The sequence below is a fragment of the Artibeus jamaicensis genome, unplaced genomic scaffold (assembly GCF_021234435.1).
Source record: "Artibeus jamaicensis isolate MK-2021 breed Jamaican fruit bat unplaced genomic scaffold, CSHL_Jam_final contig_264, whole genome shotgun sequence".
In the NCBI taxonomy this organism is placed as follows: Eukaryota; Metazoa; Chordata; class Mammalia; order Chiroptera; family Phyllostomidae; genus Artibeus; species Artibeus jamaicensis.
Genome location: NW_026521576.1, coordinates 1,869,768 through 1,891,308, shown reverse-complemented (window position 1 = coordinate 1,891,308; position 21,541 = coordinate 1,869,768). Strand labels below are relative to the sequence as shown.

Here is a 21,541-nt window from a genome sequence, read left to right as displayed (position 1 = left end):
TTAGGCTATTGAGTTAAACAAGTCTTCGAGATAACTACGTATGGATTCAAAGTCTGCCCTTAACTTCATGAGTGAAACTCTGATGACCAGTCAAGTATGGTGATATCAAGGTATGAATAGTTGGCAAATGAATGTGCTTTGAAGCCAAGATGGCGTACAAATATCTGCAAGTAACCCAATCCTCAACTTAAAATGATATTGACAGTAAAAGTATCCATGACCTCATATAACAAGGAAGGCAGAGTAGATAAACACTACACTTGTCTCCTCCCACAACCACGTCAAAATTACAACTAAGTGGCAGAACAATCACACTAGAGAACCATCTGACGACTACCTAAGTGAAATTCCTATAACTCAGGACAGAAAGAAAAGAAGCCACATCAAGATTGGAAAAGGGGAGAAGATGAGAAACAGGCCAGTCCCACACCCTCATGTACTAATTAAGAATGTGGAGGGATATATCTAATGAAGAGGTCCCAGCCTGAGGGGCAATGGGTCCCAGTCCCCACCAGGTTCCCCACACTACAGCACCAGCACCAGGAAGAGGAGTCTCCACAACATCTGGCTGTGAAAATCAGCTAGAATTCTGTCCTGGTGAGATGGAGAGCTACTGGAAACCCAGATGTCCTCTTAAAGAACCTGCACAGAGACTCTCTTGCTCACAAATATTCACCCAGAGCTCCAGAGAAGGTACAGCACATGGAAAGGCACAGGGATACACTGGGAGGAACTAAGTTGTATGGTTTTAGGGGAAGAGCAGAGGAGCAGCCACTTGTGTTAATATGCTGAGCCCTCCTTCCACACAGCCTATAGGCACAGACAGGCACCAATTGAATCTGCATTAAACTGGCAAACACTGTACCCATTATGCTGGTGACTCCCTGAGACACTGCTATACCCAACTAAAGCATTGTCTGAACCTCTTTCAGCAGCTGTTCTTCATGGGCAGCCAGCATTGGCCTGTGCTACAGACTTTCCAAAAAGCTCTCAAAAGGTCCGCAGGACCCAGGCAGGCAGTAAATGGCCCACGTGTGACCTGTGCATCTTGCTGAGAGCCCAGGCTCAGCACTGGTGGAAGCCAGCATCAATTCCCAGCATGGCCCCTACCAGGCACCTCCAAGCCCAGCACCAGCAGCCACTACCCATGGATCACTTTGTAGCTCCTACCAGATGGCCACGGGCCAGGCACGGACAGCAGCTGACCTTGGTCAGCACAGAGCCTGTCCTAAAAAGCCTCAGAACCAACATACTCTTTGATTTTGTCCAGCTTTGTCTACAAATGGCATACCCAAACAAGTTCATCAAAACCATGCCAGCATTACAAGAAATCTTAAAGGGACTCCTTCAAGAAGAAGAAAAAAGAAGCTAAAGGAACATAAACATGAATAATAAAATGTTGATAACTACATACCTGTCAATAATTACTTTAAATGTAAATAGATTAAATGCTCAATTTAAAAACAGGGTGGCTGAATGGATAAGAAAACAAAACCCATAGATATGCTGCCAACAAGACACGCACTTCAGATCAAAAGACACCACAGACTGAAAGTAAAGGTATGAAAAAGATATTTCCTGTGAATGGATTTTTTTAAAGGTAGGATAGCATATGGTTTTTGTCTTTCAACACCTGGCTTATTTCACTCAGCATAATGCTTTCCAGTTCCATCCATGTTGTTGCAAAGGGTAGTCGCTCCTTCTTTCTCTCTGCTGCATAGAATTCCATTGTGTATATGTACCACAATTTTTTGATCCATTCATTTACTGACAGGCACCTAGGTTGCTTCTAACTCTTGGCTATTGTAAATTGTGCTGCTATGAACATTGGGGTGCAAAGGTTCTTTGAAATTGATGCTTTAGGATTCTTAGGATATAATCCTAGCAATGGAGTTGTTGGGTCAAAAGGCAGGTCGATTTTTATTTTTCTGAGAAAATTCCATACTGTTTTCCATAATGGTTGTACCAGTCTGCAATCCCACCAACAGTGAACTAAGGACCCCCTTTCCCCACAACCTCTCCAACATTTGTTGTTTGTTGCTTTGTTTATGATGGCCATCCTGACCGGTGTAAAGTGGTATCTCATTGTGGTTTTAATTTGCATCTCTCTGATAGCTAACGATATTGAGCATCTTTTCATGTTTGATGCTCCTTTGGAGCTCATGTACCGCTGGCCTTATACCTTTATGGGAGATCATTAATCATTGTAACAGAGCTCCATTTCAGGGAAGATTCATGAAATAGTGAGAGAGAAATGGACATCCGCTTAGCTTGTTAAATAAGCCCTTCTAGTTTGGCAATAATACAATTTCAAAATTACATCCACTCACTACTCAAATTCATCTTAAGAACTTTTAAAATCCTGCCTGAGAAAACTGAAAACTCAAGTAGTATTATAAAGAAGACTTTTCATTTAAGAAATTTGAGGAAGAGGAAAAGGAACAAAGAAGAAAAGCCAACTTCTACGACTTATTTATGAAAGCATTAGAGTTGGTCACTTTACCTCTCAAAGAGTGATGAAAGTAGAAGAAAATCCCTGGAACACTGCATATTTTTTTTGGTCATTATAGGCAATTAGATGTTATACACAAAACTTTTAGTTTCTGCTCAGTTACCCTGCAAAACCCTTATTATAAGTTCTTAAATTGCAAAAATAAAATAAAGGTAGGATAGCAATACTTATACCAGATAAAATACACTTTAAAAGGTTATAACAACAAACAAAGAAGAACCCAGCAATTCCAATACTGGGTATTTATCCAAAGAAACCTGAAACACTAATTCAATCCATACCCATGTTCATTACAGAATCATTTATGATTGCCAAAATATGGAAGCAACTTAAGTGCCCATCAACAGACAAATGGATAAAAAAATGTGATACTATATATAGTGGAATATTAATATTACAAGGAAAACAAAAGAATGAGATCCTGCTATTTGTGACAACATGAATGGATCTAAAAGGCATTATGCTTAGAGAAATAAGTCAGACAGAAAAAGACAAATACCATAAGATTTCACTTATATTTTAAAGAACAAAATAAACAAACAGAAACAAACTCATAAATGTAGAGGACATTTTGATGGTTGCCAGATAAGAGGAAGATGAATGAAAGAGGGGAAGAAAGTAAGAAATTTAAATTGAAAGTTATAAAAACAGTCAAGGAATACAAAATACAGCATGAGAAATAGTCACTAATATTGTAAGAACTGTATATGGTGTCAGATTACATAAGTGTCTAATAACCATGTTGTATGCCTGAAACTAATATAATATTGTATGTCAACTATAACTGAAAAAAAGTTTAATTATTTAGAAAAAAAGGAGCAGAGAATTCCTTCTGCCCACAGAGAACTGGGGAAAGGCAGGGTATGTCCCTTGGCACACACTCTCAAAAAATATTGGCCCCAGAACAACCAGATCTGTCCAACCTCAGCCATTCCAGCAATGTCCATCTGTTCCACTTGGTGGGAGATTTTCAGTGCTGATTCAAGATACTCCTGCATCCTGAGATATTCCTGTTCCTACCCCTTAAAACATAGTGTCTGTGACTTCCCATTTCAAAACCAAACCAAACCAACCTAAAAAAAAAAAGAAAAAACCCAAAACAACTTTACCTTGTAAGCACATTTTACTGCATTTTTATTTAAATATAAAACATTTTAAAATATAAAAGTAGGCAGAGCTCCATTTTGCCAATACCACACAATATGGTCAGTACAACACACTGTCATTTTATTGGGAATATGTTATGAAGAGAGGTAAGAGTCACTAGGAATCCACTTGGACCAAGAGAAGCAGTTGTTGGGGCATTCAAGCAAGTGAGGTTGGCACATTCTGTAGGCAGGAGGATTCACCATAAGAGAAAAAAGGCCAAAAGGAGACTCACTATAAGAAAGGAAGGCCCAGAAATTCTCAGGTGGGACTAAGAGAGGCATGAGGCAGATGTGGGGTCAGCTGGTGGCTACACTGATCATGTGGTTCCCTATGGTGGGTTTGCAGGTCAACATGGAGTAGAGAAAAGAGGGTCGGGTCATCCTATCTATGAAACATGAAGCTTAGATGGGCATCATCTCAGTGCTAGAAGCATCCCAAGCCTTCAGAAAAAAAAAAGGAGAGCATGTCTAAAGGGTTTGGGAATGTCAGGGACAGATATCTCCTCAGAGCAACACCCCACTTTCTTCAGGTCTCAGTTCCCTGTCCTCTACAGGACCAAACCCTCCCCACCTTCATCACTGTCACTTCACTGACCCCTAAAGTCCTTCTCATACCTAAGGATTGAGGTTTCCATGGAGACAGGTTCATTGAGAACTAGTGATATAGCTTATTGAGATGCCACCTTGGGGTCAGTGGTCCTGGGGACACAACGCTCTGTACTCTTTCCCCACCTGGACCCCATGTGAAGGGTGTCCTTACCCACCAATCATACACCAGAGGGACCACAACACCTGTAGCTGCCCAGTTGATTCTTAGGGAGCTTGCCTGGGAGAATACTTGGTCACCTGACCTCCTGTCCAGAAACACTTCCTGGCTGCTGCCTGTTGCACCAATAACACCCGTGAAAAGTTCTGCTCTGCACAGCTGTCTACTAGGCCCACCCACCTAGGGTCTCTGATGCCAGGACCATACAAATTCTAAAGAAGTGTCTACCTGCCTAAGGGACAAACACCCCTGAGCCCCTTTGCATGAGGAACAGCCAGAAATTACCAACATTTGTGGAAATTCTCCAGCCCTAAAGAATGGGCTGACTTGATTAAGAGCAATGAAATGATTCAGGATGACCAGGGTCCATGCACCCACACAAGGACCCACTGCCCCAGATGCTCCACTCACAATTCATGTAGACCCTCCCATACATATACCTACCGGTGCCTGAATATTTGTGCTTCATACTCTAGTGCTGTGCTGGTGAATGCCAAATTACACTCTCAGGGGGGATGCAGGAAAGACTTCATTTGTGGTGTGTACCTGGTATAAATATTCCCAGCGTGACTAATTTCAAGCTATGTACCTGATGTCACTGAATACAGAGACCAGAAGAGAGATGTGCCATTGACTATCCCAAGCTACTATTAGCCAGTTCCAGCACATAGCATCCCCTTTCATATTGTGTGCATGAAATCCACTTACACCCTAAGTAAGACCCTCAGTTCCCACTTCAGATATATAAGCAACAGGGATACACGCACACACACACACACACAGAGTGTGTGTGTATTTCTACCCCCACCCACACTGAATATATAGATAGACCATCTCTTACTACCTAAATGTGTACAGATAATACCCTAATCATCCTGAATGTTCATGTGCTACAGGATGAGCACATGAATATATCCTACAATTATATATGTATACACAGAAAACTTGGGTCTTAATAAACATGCACAATTAACATACCACCCAGATGTAAATACTGAATATCTATACACAGGCTCTCTAAAACCACTAAGTACACAATTGTTCTATGTCATCCTCCCCCCCAAAATTCATAAACATATTCCACAATTCCTGAACACACACACAACCTATACAGTCTCTTTGTTTCCAAACACACAAAGTGAACTCTTACATTCCCTGGAATACACACACCACAAGCTCCAGAAATTCAAATACACAAAGCCATAAATAATCTCTACTCATCAAATACATATAAGTCCACCTTGCAAGTACTGAGAAGACACATAGAAGCAACATCACCAAATTCTGCAAGCATTACATTCTGGAACAGACACAAAGAGGCCCCTAAGCCTCCTGATACATTGAAGAATCCCAAATATACACATGGATATACACCTCACATGCTCAGATAGATACACTCAAAACACAAAAACAATGATAATCCCCCAACTCTCACTAATATACACGCACAATTCTCACACACCTATGCATGTACGCACACACACATGCAAATATACCCAACCCCTAAGCATAGAGATTTCTCTAAAACTATACCTTATTCCACCTTTCCAGAATACAACCTTGTCACCTCTCCCCCAATATATAAAACAATATAATATATATACACACACACATATATATGTATTTAACAAACTTTAATATTTTCCAAAGAAATACAGTTAAATATTCCTAACAACCCCATATTCTCTATGAGCAAACTTTGATAATTATGCACCTGTGATAGACATACACACAAACCAGTGTACATGTACAAGATCCACAGAAATATTTCCAGCAAACCACATATCAAACAACTTCCAAACACCAAATTATCCTCAGCTAGTAAGAACCAGTTTTCATATCCACAAATACTAACATACAACTATATCACACACCTCTGAAACATATACATTTCTTCCACTGCCCTGTATAAACACAGAAAGCCATCTCTCCATCAAATACACACATACTTTCCAAAATATAAAGGCCTATTAACACCCCACTGAAAAATATAAACACATAGCTCCAACAAATATTCCTCCAAATAGCCATGGTCTTTGAAATACACACCCAAACTCAGCTCCACAAGCCCCAATACACCCATTGTTCAGTAAACTACAAATATGCAAATATATCACCCTATGTCCCAATGTCCCAAATACACATGTGGTAACACATTACCTGCAATACATAACTCCACACTCCCATATTCTCATATACAATTAACCGTTTTGTTTTGCAGAATACAGAAGTGAACAAACACCACATCAAGCCATGCAAACACCACACCACACCCATATATGCAACATCCACTAATCCTATAGTCTCAGACTATAACAGGCATAGACAGCTCCTGAAAAAAATCACAAAAAGAAATGCACATAACCATATAGCATGCCCTGATACATAACGACCTTTCCACAGTCCCCAAATACAAAACGAAAAGATCATACACCCAAGCTAATGAACAAGCACTTTTTGCATATGTAGATAATCCTTCCAAGTCAGCTGTTAGTGAAATCCCCAAATTCAAGAGGGGGAATATCCCCCCAAACACCAAATTACAAACACCTAACCACCATATAATACAGCTCAACACCCTCCAAATACAACACACAATCCTGGACACTCACAAAAAAACAGGCATGACTTCCCCTTTATCACAAATATCCACAGACAAAACCAATCCATACATTTGAATATACTGTCAGATTCCCACCAACCAATTAAATATGCACAAACCCCATCTTTGCTTGCAATTCCATGATTTGACAACAGACTTCACTGTTTACTACTAGATTCAGCAGTCTGCCACCTCACTGACTTGAGTTACTTCTTGAATGAGCAGTCTTGAATGAGAGAACAATTTTCAAATTTGGAAGAACAACCCCCGACCCCAAGCTCATAATGCAGGTGACACAGAATGACCCTCAGAGTTTAAGAGCTTACATGCATGATTAGACCCCGCTGCAGGCCAGCAATCACTCACCACCACTCCCAATACAACCTGTTGACATGGCACCAATTCCCTGATGTTTAACACCACCGGAAATGAGCTGTATGGAAACATGAACACAGTCTGAGAAACTAACAGCCCACAGTGTTTACAACAGTGAAGAGCTATGACACCTGAAGGGTGGAGAATTCCACATCCCTTACCTCCTTGTATACCTATCAAACTCGGGAGGCCACCATGCCAAGCCCCGTGCACAGCATGGAGAGCCGTTAGGACCCCTACAGCCTGGATAGCGCGTGTACACCTTCCAGAGCCAACTGCTGCAACAGACTCTGGGAGCCCGTTACAGGACAGAGCTCCGCCCCCCAGTGGGCGTGCTTGCGCGTGTTGGCACCAGAAGTCCAGGAGCGAGGCACACTGGGAACCACCCAGGCTATCCCTGCGGAACAGGAAAGCAATGGAGTGTGGGGGCTTCTTGTGAAGCTTCTCAGGAACCTCCATGACAATGCCTCCTTCAAACCATCACCCTGTGAGATGAGCATTTAACAGTTTTAAAATTGCTAATGTGCAGTCCATGCACTTAGCTAAACCATTGTGGAAGAGTTTTGGGAGGTCTACCTAAAGTACACATCCTCAAATTGGGGCAAGTATCTTCATGCCCTTTGGATCCCACTTCCATGGTTTCTAAAAATAGTGGATTCTTTCTCCTAGCAAATCTGGAAGTTCCATTAAACAATGCTGACAAAGAAATTTAGACCTGGGAAAAGCTATGAGAAATGCTCTGACATGACTACATTTCTAGAGTTTCTCCAAACACATGTACTGTGCTAGAATATTCTTCCTAATGTATTTATTTAGTATGTGAAAGTTTTTCAATAAATGTTGATTCGCAGATGTTTCCATTGCAAGGCTGTTATAACGGTGATCAAAACATGACTGTCTTGGCCTGTTTCCATTCACATAGCGGGTAGCATGGGAGAAATATCACCTTCCCCTTCCTCCTTTTTTGTATTACATTACAGAATTTCAGTTGGGAATAAAACAATGTATATAGTAGCAAATCAGCTTACTGACTTTAATTTATGATATTTTCCACAGAAACTGAAATCATCAGATTTTCTTTCTGGTCATTTGTGAGAGTATAGCATTTCTCCCTCCACAGGATGACTCCAAAGACCACTCACATCCAACAACACTAAACTTCTCCAAGTGCACAGACCAAAAACTACACTAGACACAAACACAGTATCTTGCTATTCCTCCAGTGTTACCTGATGTGGAAATATCAGTCGTCTTTTGAACCTTGTGATCCATACCCAAAGATGTATTTTCTCAGCACTAAATGCCATCCCCTGACTTTTCTGCAGGAATACTCAGAGATCAGGGGTCAAAGCACTTTTCGCTAACCCTGTCCATTGCCAGTACCACCAGATTATATTTGAGTTAATTTGCTTATATCTGCTCCTAGGGTCTAGGATTTTGACGTAGTACAAAAATGATTGCAGTATTGAAATCAGATCATTTTCCCCAGTGAAATTTTTGTATCACTGGCCTCAAGATGACTCATTCAAGTCCTTTCAGAGCCAGAAGTAAGAATCTTGTAAATAATTGGTTCACTGAAGGGAGAAAGCAACAAGGAAGCCTTCCTTTCTTGAATGAGTGACTGAGTACAATATTTTGCCTCACCATACCTCTAATATGAAAATTTTGGTTGAAAATTACTTAAGTTTGCATGCATGATAAAAGCTCAAGTGCTGAGAAATATCTTAGAGTTGTTTATTTTTTCAATCCCCATTGTAGTTTTGGAAATAAAGTCTACCTTGGTTTTGTTTGAATTATTCTCACCTTATCTTTTGTGGGGGTCATTTTTTTCTGTCAGGTTACAAGAAACTTCTTAAGAACCAATGGGAGTTGTTTTTAATGAATGTTCACAGTGTGGGACAGTCCTTCTAAACCTCTCTTCTCTTCCCTAACACCCTATCATCAAGAAGAATTCTGCTGCTGCAGCACAAAATGAAGATTGACTCCCAAGAAATTTGGCTGCAGTCCTCCAAAGTTCCACCCCTCATCTCTCTTGATCAATTTTCTGACAATTCTCTCCTCTCACAAAACACAAATCCTTGTCTATATAATTTTGCCAGTAATAAACTGACCTTTATGCACAATATGAAAATAAGAATCAAACAAGTTTTTAAGAAGTGCTATCATGATTTGCATGCAGATTAAACCACATGCAATGATGAGTGTAGATTCCAAAGAGCAAGTGTATATGATGCAGACAGGAAATTTGGAAGGCAATGAGCAGGTTTTCCAAGCTCAGTCTGGCAAGCTAGGACTTAAGTAGATAATGGTTTTTGTGAATGGGGGTTAGACATGGGGGAGAGAATTTTGGTTTTGTCTCAAAGTTCACATCCATCTCATGTGTAGTAGAATTTTAACACCTAGTAAATCCAGTACCTTAAAATGTTAAGCCCCATTAACATAACATGTGGAAGCAGGTTGGGGGACCCAAAACTAGGTTGATAGATCAAGAACTGAAATAAAAGGCGCATCAAATAAAATCTTTGTACTGTCAATTTAAAAAATGATGCATAAATTGCCTAAAGAGGCACACACCAATTATGTGGCCAAGTAAAATCTGAAAGGAACTTCTGGTTCTTGCTGACCTGCCAGAGCCCTCCATGGAATGCCACTCACCCACCAATGCCCACCTGCCCTCTGCCCCTCCCCCACTGCAGAATGTCTGGAGCCCTACATTCTGCTGTTTAAATTCAAACTCTTCCCTCCTTCACTGGATGCTGAGCATCTGTTGGAGCAGGTCACTTTCTGGTCCTTGACTTGAATTTTCTCATTGTGGAGGCTACTAGGCAGTGGCGCTCAGTACCTGAGCCTACAGTGATGGCTTCAGCAGGAGGTAAGCCTGTAGACTAGAGGGGGATGTGTTTTAGAGACTGAGCTGTCCCTCAAAACTTGGTGTTAATATGTGACCCTTTCTCTGGGGAAACATTGTTTGGACTCAAGTAGAGGAAGGAGAGAGCACTGGGCTTCCAAGGCCCTGTCAGCAGGGGAAGCTGGGAGCCTTTGGAAACCTGTGACAGCACTGGACAGGAGGCTCCTGAGAGGTGGATCAGGATGACTCAGGGAAAATGCCTGGGTGTGGAGAGAGAACAGCAGCAGGCACACAGATTCTTTCTAGAGGGGAGACAAACTACTTTGACACGTGTGTGTACACTGTAATGGACTGTATCATGGTGGTGGCACAGGGAGGGTCATGGGAAAGCCTAGTCCTGTGTCCTGTTCTTCAGGTACCTGCAGCTTGCTCGACAATATCTTCCTAAGGGATTAGAACTGAATATACTAGAGCTAATGTGGACAGTGAGATGATGTGGTCTTAGCCAGAATATTGTCCAGGGGACTGTCTGTGGCCAAGTCTACAAGGTATCCCAACTTCCCCAGCCCAGAGCTTCTCCTCTCCTTCACCCAGAGTTCACTTCTCCTCAGCCCATGGAGCTGCTTGTTGTCTTGGATTCCATGCAGACAGGGCAGCTGGGTAACTTCCATCAAAATGGGGCTCAGTTCCATGACTTGTCCTGAATAGCTACCTCTCTGTGGCAACTCAGTTCTTCAGACCTGCTTCTTCTCATCATGTATTTCACAGCACACCCTCTGCTTTGTTTTGTGCTTTTGAGATGAGGGGTTTGCTATAGTCCACGTCACTGAGTCAGAAACAGAAGACATACATGGACCATGATTGGTTTTTCCTGGGGAATGCCTGTGAAGTAGATTCATTTTTAAAGGAGGCGAGGGGAGTGGCACAGAAGGAGGAGGACAATCTTCTGTATCATTGGTAAATGTCCAAGGACACCTGTCCTGAGTAATTTGCAGAACGTGGTATGTAGCTTGTTCTCCCAGGGTCTGAATAAATTCCTCTGAACAGGGATGTGTTCTAGACAACATTGTTGCACTGACACCTGGCTCACACCTGGTTCTTACTGTGTTTTCATTTTCTATATTTTGGAGTTGGAAGGGGAGGGACCACAGTCTGCAGTTCCATGACTATCTAATATGACAGCAGCTATGGAAGTTTCTGGAAACTTCCACTGACATCCCCATTGCTCCACATTCCTCAGCCCTTTTCTAACTCTCTGCAGTCATTGCTAGCTGTGAAATGACAGAATCTAAGGGACACAATGCCTACTTCACAGACCCCTCTCCTGGGAACAGAGCTCTTGAGGCTGGTCATTAGTCTGAGTGCAGGGGCAGCAGTGGCAGAATCTGGCCCATGTTAACTGTTTGCTGTTGTTGGTTCTCACATGCATGTGCATGCTGAACTGGTGTGTGAAAGGGTTATATAGGTTTCCTGGTGTCTTCCTGTGGAGAGATATTGCTCAAGTGCTTTTATATTGATGTGCAAGTCCAGGAAAGAAAGAGAGTGATTTATATTGAGGAAAAGGAAGACTGAGGGGGAGATAGGACCTCTTCATAAAACCCTTAGGGTGCCTGAACTTACCTTGGAGAAGGCCTCTACCACTACTGTGTCTGCCTAGTGTGTTTCCCTCAGAGCAGATTCCTGCCCACTGCCATGTCTTGGGGGACAGTCTCTCAGGCTGGCAGGATTGGGTGCCAGGGAATCCATAGCTCTCTGAGTCAGTGCTACTGACGGCTGTTTTTTCTCTGCAGACAGTGGTCAGGGATCATTGGGCAATGAGGAGCAAGCTCTCCAGTGGAATAATTCTCAACTGGAGTTCAGAGCATGACAGTGACTTGAGTGTGTTTGCAAACTCTACAGTTAGCCCCATTCAAATGGTCCTCACATCGCTGATTCCCCAGTGGCTAAAGGGGACCTAGACCAGATCACTCATGTTTGCTCATTCTCCTACTACATTCACCACTTTTCTTTGTCTCAACAGCATCTGCAGTGTTAGGAGCGGATGTGACCTTGAACCCTGGTGCCTCCACGACTCCTTTCATCACATTGCCCCTTCCCCCATCCACTACTGGCCCTGCACATCAGCCACTTTGGGAACAGCATGTGCCACCCCTCATGACCCCATCATTCCCTCCTGGCCAACCCCTGGTGCTGCTGGCTTTGCCCAGGACACCTCTCGTGGCAGAGGATGCTGCTCATGGTTCTATTGGGACTGGGGCTTGCAACATTGTTGTACAGGTCAGGTCAGAAGCAGGACAACCACAGCCCTCCCAGACTCAGACCATTGTCCTGACACAGGCCCCCCTCAATGGCAGTGCCCCAGGGGCCCCCTGTGGGGGTGCTGTGTGTCCTGCACCCTTATTCTTGCAAGCCTCTTCAGTAGAGACTATTGTGCCTGCCTCAGCTATGGGGGGCACCCAAGCCCATGAGAGGGGCTGGTTTCCTGACCTTTCTCCCCAAGCTCCACAACCAGCTGCCCAACTGGCCCCCATCATACCCCCAGTGAACCTTGGGCCACAGCCACATGGGGTTTCCGGTGAGAATAGCCTGGCCACCACCCAGTCCAATGCCTCGCCAGATGACTCCTGTAACCCCAACAGTGTGTACAAAAACTTCCGACGCTGGCAGAGCTTCAAGGCCCTGGCCCGGAGGCACCTTCCCCAGAGTCCTGATACAGAAGCTCTTTCCTGCTTTCTCATGTGAGTGCTCTGGGGAGGCACACAGGGGACTCACCTGGGGCTTTCACATAACAGAGGAATGTGGGATGGACATACAGGCTGGCTTATCCTGGGGTACAGGAAGGAAGGTCTGAGGGTGGAGTCTCAGCTGTAGGTTGAGAGTGGATGGTCAGCTTCAAGTAAGTTTAGGTTCATGGCCTGTTGCAAATGTGCAGCAGTAACAACAGGAGCTGGGAAGACTTGTCCTTGCACACACAGATGCTTCCTGTCTCACTGGCTGGCACTCATGTTGGGTGGGAGGTGGGAACGTGTGCTGCACAAAGCTGGGTGAGTTAGGTGGGTAGACTGTGACTGACCCTGAGGTATTACAGCCCAGTGCTCCGGTCTCTGTCCCGCCTGAGGCCCACCATGACATTGGAGGAGGGAATGTGGCGGGCCATGCAGGAATGGCAGCACAAAAGCAACTATGACCGGATGATCTATTATGAGATGGCAGAAAAGTGAGTACGGGTTCTGGGTCCCAACCACTGTGGGGAATGGGCTGACTGAGTTATGGAAGGCAGCGCTAACTACAGGGCAGGATCCAGCTGTGGTGGTGCTCATCAGACAGAATGTTGTCAGTTGGCACAGGGTTCCTGCAGCCCAGAGGCCCTTCCCTCTGGAAGCCTCTTCCTCACCTTCAGAGCATGGGTTCTTCTGTCCTATCTACCCCCCAGAGCTCCACCCTCCTTTAATCTTCACCCATCCTTGGCTCCACGTGAAGGCTCAGGACAGGCTGGGGTGAATATGCCCAACCAGTGGGGTCAGACTCCAGCCAGAGGGGCTGTGCAGAGAATGTGCTCTACCAGCCATCCTCCTGCCTCCTCAGTGGCCCAGACCCCTGACAGCCACAAAACACTTGCTCTCCATCCCTCCATCAGTTGCTGCCTTTGCTGGGCTCTGGGTGGCTTCCTTCTCAGTGCTGCCTGTGTTTTCCTGACCCACACCCCCAGGTTCATGGAATTTGAAGCAGAGGATGAGATGCAGATTCAGAAGTTGCAGTTGATGAAGGGGGCACAGGGCCCACCTCCTCCAGTTCCACCAAGACCTGATCCCCAGGGGCCCCCAGCCCCAGTGGTGGACCCACAGGCAGGTATGGCAGCACATTTTCAAAGGAGCCCCTGGCCAAAGGCAACAGAGCCCTAGGGCAGGCCAACTGTTCCCACATGGTCCTTTTCCCTCAAGAGGAATTTGGTCTTCTAAATGAATAGCTATGACATCCAGGGCCTCAGTTATTTTTTGTCACCATGGCATCTGGACCTGGTCAACTTTCATAACACCTCTCCCACCTCCCTGTCAAAGAACCCAACATAAAGTCTGCTCAGAAGCAGGCTGGAATGGGGCGGTGGGGCAGGGGGAGCTTGGAAAGTCAGTGACTCCACATGTCCTTACACATGACTCTTGGATTCTCCCCTCTCCTCTCCCCTCATGTGGTCACATGGTTTTAGGTGGTCCTGACCCAGCCACACTCATGTTAATTCCTCCCAAACACTGCTTTCACCATCACATGTTCAGGAGCTAGAAGCTTTAGCTCCTCACGTTTTCCCCTCTTCCATCTCTGCCCTAGCACCTGTTCTCAGGAAAACCATACCCAGGGCCCAGCAAGCCCACAGACACCAGAGGACCCTGGAGACTGAGACACCAAATGAGATTCCTCCTGAGGCAGTGAAAGAGTACATGGACATCATGGACGAGCTGCTAGGGTCTGCCCACTCTGCCACAGGACAGCCAGGTGAAGAATGCAAAGAGGATGGAAAGGAGTTGCAGCAGAAAGAGGATGAGAACTACCCAGACCTTGGTCTCCTGAGCTACATTGAGGAGCTTTGCTCCCAGGAAGACTTCGTCACCAAGGTAGGCTGATTGGAGTTCTGGAGTCTACAAGATTCCAGAGGGTGGCACTCTAGTACCTAGACCTGAGTTCTGCCCAGACCAATGGGATTAAGCTCTATTATTTGTTCCTGAACTGAGTGCATGCTTGGGTGTGAGTGTGTATCTATGTGTGCATGTGTGCATCTATGTGTGCAGTATACACATTTGTGTACATGCTGTTTCCATATGTGGGTGTGCCCTTGTGTTTCTATGCTTATGTGCTCATGTATGTGTAGTTGATGAGCACGACAGTGTAAAACACCCACTTTGTGCACAAGGATGTGGTGGGTCTTTGCTTTTCTACTTTTCTTCCAGGTCCTGCTGACTCATAGTTTACTCCCTACTAAGGGTGCTCACAGGCTCTTCCTTTTCTCCTAGGTGGAGGGAGTCATTCACCCCCAGTTCATGGAACAATTGATTTTCCCAAAAGTACAGCTGGATCTCTTGGGCCTAACTGAAGAGTTGGAACAGGAAGAAGGACTCACTCCTGCCCAGGTGAGCCAGGGGACAAAGGGAACTTAAGAAGATAGAGGGGGCCTCCAGGTGAGACATGGGAAAAAAGGACCCTGGATGAAGTAAAGGAGGGAGAGACCCGAGGTAGGACAGTGGAGGGAGGGACCCTGGGTGAGTCAGGGAAGGAGATACTCCAGGTAGATTGTGGGTGGGGAGACACCAGGTGAGCCATGGAAGGGAGGGACTCCAAGTAAGTTAGAGGAGGGACCAAGTCTGAGTCAGGCAAGGGGGGATTCCAGGGAGATCAATGATGGGGGGACGCCAGGTGAGCTATGGGAGGAGCATCCAGGTAAACCAGACAGGGAACAACCCAGAACAGGAGTGCACATGACTCAGTCTAGCCCATCCCTGTCTGTAAGCAAGGCATGCCAAGGGGTAAGCTCTGGGCTGGGTGTAGGGCAGGATGACAAGGAGAGGACAATAGAAAGAAGAGTGTGATAGGAAAGAGAGGGTGGGGATCCCAGAAGAGGAGGGAGGGATACAAAACTGAGAACATGGCAGAGGAGGATGGCAGGAGACCCACATGTCTGTTTTGGATTCAAGTCAATGTGTCACCCCCTTTCTTCCTCCCCCCCAATGCCACTGTCCCATTACCCACGCTCTCCCTCCTCTTATTTACTTGTGCAGAGCCATTCACTGTCCCCCTCTTCCTCACAGCTGGTAGAGAAGCGACTCCTGGCCTTGAAGGGAGAGGAGGGTGTGCAGCTACCCCCAAGTCACCATGCACCACTGTTGGACTCAGGTCCCTCTGAGTCTGTGGTTGGCCAAGATGCCCAGAGATGTGACCGCCCCCAGCTGGGGGTCAGTGACAAAGCCTGCCCACCAGAGACGAACTTCAAGGATCATCAAAGGCACGGTCAAACAGAAGCCCATCTGTCCAGGCCCAAAGCCTTTGCTGTTTCTTCAGGACATCAGGAGTACCCAGCACTCCAGGCTCACCCCTCTCCTCCCCAGGGTCATGGGCATACTTACTCTGGCCTGGGACCCAGGGATGCATTCATTCCCAGGGAGGCCTCTCCTGTTAGGGATACACATAGGCCAATGGACAGGTCCAGAGAAAATGAGGAGGACCTCCCCAGCCTGGCCTTCCTCTGGACCTCTCCTGAAAGCCTACTACCCTCTGGTCTCTCTCTGAGTCCTGTTCCTTCCTCAGGCCTTGCCTGCCCTGGAGGTTGGGGACCCCGGGGACCTGCCCAGTCCCAGTTCTTTCAGACACTAGGCCTCAGCCGAGTTCCCCCTGCAGCTTCCAAGTCTGGAAATGCTCTAGGTGAGGACCCAGCCCATGCTAAAAAGATCCCTATTCCAGGATCCAACCTCAGTGTCTCTGGGAAGCCAGTATTGGCTCTGGAGATGGTTTGCTCCTCACAGCCTCAAAAGAGAAAGCATGGCCAGTCTGTCACAGAGAGGAGTAGTAAGCGGCATTACACTGAGTAGGGAGCAGTGGGGTGTCCCTCCCACTTCCATCTGTTTGTCAGAGGAGCCATGGGCTCCTCCCCATCTCAAAGTTAATCTTGACTATTCTACTAACATGGGAATTAGGGAGGGAGGACAGGATCATTAGGGTAGGGTTGGGTCTGGTGGGGTAGGAACAGTCCCTTTGGGGGATTTGTATAAATTATGAATAAAGATGGTTTTGTTGAGAAATGCTCTGGTAGCCACTGTCTCCTTACTCAGGTCTAAGCTGCCCCTGGGAGAACAAACTTGACAGAAAGAAAGGTTGTGGGAGATCACTGGCACTATGGATTAACAGATGAACATCTAGTTCCTCTGTCCAAGTAGACAATGACCCTTTCTAATTCCCCCTGAGAACACACAGCTCTCTAATATCCAGAGACCTATCCCATCACTCCTACTCCCAAGGCCGAATTGGATGAGAAGCTTCTTGTGGCCTCCCATTATTATTTGTGCTCTAAACCCTAAAAATTGAGAACTTCTTTCAAAACATTCAACCCTATTGACCATTAACCAGTTTTATACAATAACTGAAGTCATTTCTTGTCTTTAGAAAGTTTCTCTCTCCCTCCAGGAAGCAGTTTTATAAAAATACTTGAAAATCCTCAGCTCTACCAAAACTACTCTACCCAGCAAGACTGTTAATTGGAATCAAAGGAGAAATTTCAAAAATTCCCCAGATAAGAAAAACCTTAAAAAGTTCATCACCACAAACCAGTTTTATAAGAACTATTGAGGATAAAATAATTGAATAAATCATACATATATGTCATATATTATATATAATAATATATGCAGGTTTATGATATTATCACAAATATATATCATAATCACATATATTTATATACAATGGCAATAACTCTATACCTATCAATAATCACCTTAAATGTAAATGGTTTAAATGCTCCAACAAAAGACACAGGGTGACTGAATGGATAAGAAAATAAGACTCATACATATGCTATCTATAAGAGAAACACTTTAAATTAAAAGACACACAGAAACTGGAATTAAAGGAAAGAAAAATGATAGTTTATGCAAATACAAACCAAAAACAAAGCTGGTATATCAAAATCTATATTTGACAAAATAGGCTTTTAAAAGGGTAGAATAAAAGGCAAAGAAAAGCATTTCATAATGTTGAAGGAATCAACCCAACAAGAGGATATAAGCCTTGTAAACATTTATATACCCAATGTAGGAGCACCTATATATAAAGCAAACACTGACAAACATAAAAGGAAACATCAACAGTAATACGGTGATTATAGGTAAACTTAACACCCCATTGACATCAGTGGATAGATCTTCCAGACAAAAATCAACAAGGAGGATGCAGGGAAGATGGCGACGGAGTAAGATGGAGCTGATGCTAGCTCCTGTACTCATGGGTGAAAATCCTGGCAGATCTATAGAGAAACAGGACAATAAACCATCGGTTACCCAGCATTTATGAAATTAAAAGACAAGAGATTGTGACCGACGCTGAAACACCAGACGGCGGCAGAGTCAGCTAGTAGAGCTGGGTCTCACGCAGCCCCTGTGCTGCCGCCAGAGCAACAGGCCTGGGAGCCAGGGAGTCAGGTACGGAAGCTGGACACTCCAAGCCCCTGTGATGGTCCTGGGAGACAGAGGAGTCAGGAACCGGAGCGGGGACAATCTCGGCCCTTGTGCCGATGCCATAGCTACCGGCCTGGGCAAAGGAAGGGTCAGTTGCAGGGGCTGGGACACCAAAGGCCCCTGTGACGCCGCCATAGAGACAGGCCTGGGCCCTGAGGAGCCAGCTACGGGAGCCAGGACGTTCACAGATCCTGTGCACCTGCCATAGCGATGGAACTGGATGCCGGGGAGTCAGGTATGGAAGCCAGGACACTCCAAACACCTGAGACAGCCCTGGGGAGCAGAGGAGCCCTCTACGGGAACTGGGATGTTCTCAACCCCTGTGCTGCTGCCATAGCGACGGGACTGGACACTGGGGAATCAGGTATGGGAGTTGGGACATTCTAAGCCTCCGTACCACTGCCATAGAGACAGAACTAGACTCTGGGAAGTCAGGTACAGAAACCAGGACACTCCAAACCCCTGTGACAGCCCTGGGTGGCAGAGAGAGCCAGATTCGGGAGCCGAGACATTCCCAGCCTCCGTGCCACTGCCGTAGTAACGGGCCTGGGTGCTTGAGGAGGCGGCTACTAGAGCCGGGACATTCAGCAGTGGTAGGCGACCAACGCAGGGACCAGCGTGAGGACCAGCGTGAGTGTAGGTGGAGACGAAGAACATCAAGAAACTTCAAGGAGTCTGCACCACTGAACTTCACAAGGATCATACCACAGAAGTGTACACCATAAAACCAGGGTTTCAGAACAGATCAATTTTAGAAGCAGAGACTAACAAGAAGAGTCTCAAACAATGGGAAGACAAAGAAACAATCCCCAAATGAAAGAAAAAACAGAAACTTCAGAAAGAATGTTAGATGAAATAAAGGCTGATCAACTATCAGACAGTGAATTCAAAGCACTGGTTATTACGAAGTTCAAAGAGCTCACAGTGAACTACCAGAAACTACAGGGGAACTATAATGATCTCTCTGCAAACTACAGCAACATCAAAAAGGAAATGGAAACTATCAGCAAGAGACAAGAGGAAATGAAGAATACAATTTCCGAATTGAAGTACACAGTAGAAAGTTTCAGAAGTAGGATAGATGAAGCAGAGGATAGGATTAGTGAGTTGGAGTACAAGGTAGAAAGCATCTCACAGAAAGAGCAAGAAAATGAAAAGAGGCTCAGAAAGAATGAAGAGGGATTAAGAGAAATGCAAGACAATATGAAATGTAATAATATCCGAATAATAGGAATACCAGAAGGAGAAGAAGAACAAGGGACAGAAAATATCTTTGAATGAATAATGAGACAAAATTTCCCTAATTTGATAAGAGAAAAAGTCTCACAAATCCAGGAATCACAGAGAGTCCCAACCAAGAGGAACCCAAGGAGGCCCACTTCAAGACACATCATCATCAAAATGGCAAAATTCCAAGACAAACAGAGAATCTTAAAGGCAGAAAGGGAGAAAAAAGAAATAACATACAAGGGAGCCCCAATAAGGTTAGCTACTGACTTCTCAATGGAAACACTTCAAGCAAGAAGAGAATGGCAAGAAATCTTCCAAGTAATGAGAACCAGAGGCCTACAACCAAGGCTACTTTACCCAGCAAGGCTCTCAATCAAGATAGATGGCCAAATAAAGAGCTTCCAAGACAAAAGAAGTCTAAAAGAATATGCCTCCACCAAACCAGCTCTACAAGAAATACTAAAAGGACTGCTCTAAGGGAAGGAAGGATAAGAGGGAGACAGAGAGGAACACAGGTACAAAAATGGTAATGAATAAGTACCTATCAATAATAACCTTAAACGTAAATGGATTAAATGCTCCAATCAAAAGACACAGAATAGCTCAATGGATAAGAAAGCATGACCCACACATATGCTGCCTACAAGAGACCCACCTCAGGACAAAAGACCATCACGGAGTAAAAGTGAAAGGCTGGAAACAAGTTTTCCAAGCAAATGGACAAGAAAAAAAAGCTGGGGTAGCAATTCTCATATCAGACAAAATAGACTTCAAAAAAAAGGCCATAAAGAGAGACCCAGAAGGTCATTTCATTATACTCAAGGGAAGAATCCACCAAGAAGACATTAACATTTTAAACATATATGCACCAAACATAGGGGCACCCAAATATATAAGGAAAATCTTAGAGGACTTCAAGAAAGATATTGACAGCAACACAATTATAGTAGGGGATTTTAACACCCCACTATCAAAAATGGACAGATCCTCCAAACAAATGATCAACAAAGATATTGTGGCATTAAACAACACCCTAGATGAAATGGACTTAACTGATATATATAGAGCCCTTCATCCCAAAGAAGCTAAATACACATTCTTTTCAAATGCACATGGAACATTTTCAAAGATAGACCACATGATAGGACACAAAACGAGCCTCAAAAAATTCAAGAAAATTGAAATTATACCAAGCATCTTCTCTGACTACAAGGGACTGAAATTAGAAACCGACCCCAAAGACAAAAACCCAAAGCACCCAAAAACATGGAGACTGAATGGTATGCTATTAAACAATGAATGGGTCAAGAATGAAATTAGGGAAGAAATCAAAACATTTCTGGAAACAAATGAAAATGATCTCAAAATAACCCAAAACTTATGGGACACAGCGAAGGCAGTCCTGAGAGGGAAGTTTATAGCAATACAGGCCTACCTAAAGAATATAGAAACATTTCAAACAAACAACCTAACCCTACGCTTGCAAGAACTCGAGGAACAACAACAAAGACAGCCCAGAGCAAGCAGAAGGAAGGAAATAACCAAGATTAGAGCAGAATTAAATGACATAGAAACTAAAAGCACAATTTTAAGGATCAATGAATCCAGGAGTTGGTTCTTTGAGAAGATAAACAAAATAGACACGCCTTTAAGTAGGCTCATCAAGAAAAGAAGAGAGAGGACACAAATAAACACAATCAGAAATGAAAGAGGAGAGATTACAACTGATACCACAGAAATAGAAGGGATTGTAAGAAATTACTATGAGGAACTGTATGCCAAGAAATTTGAAAACCTAGGGGAAATGGACACATTTCTAGAAAAATACAATCTTCCAAAACTCAGTGAAA

The 21,541-nt window shown here is 44.5% G+C and overlaps 1 protein-coding gene across 1 annotated transcript; it reads left to right on the top strand.

Annotated features, from left to right (window-relative positions):
• Nucleotides 1–10,259: 10,259 nt before the first annotated feature.
• Nucleotides 10,260–16,823, top strand: LOC119035632 (NUT family member 2G-like). The gene is made up of 7 exons (XM_037127021.2): nt 10,260–10,275; nt 12,272–12,989; nt 13,340–13,468; nt 13,961–14,100; nt 14,575–14,858; nt 15,255–15,371; nt 16,047–16,823. Exons 1-7 carry the CDS (start codon nt 10,260–10,262, stop codon nt 16,821–16,823), a joined length of 2,181 nt encoding a protein of 726 aa, XP_036982916.2.
• Nucleotides 16,824–21,541: the final 4,718 nt, after the last annotated feature.

Bases quoted from the DNA above. Each gene is read 5' to 3' on its own strand.
- LOC119035632 (XM_037127021.2), top strand. The intron at 14,101-14,574 runs GTATGGCAGCAC...TCTCTGCCCTAG, and splicing joins AGTGGTGGACCCACAGGCAG to CACCTGTTCTCAGGAAAACC. The intron at 15,372-16,046 runs GTGAGCCAGGGG...TCTTCCTCACAG, and splicing joins AAGGACTCACTCCTGCCCAG to CTGGTAGAGAAGCGACTCCT.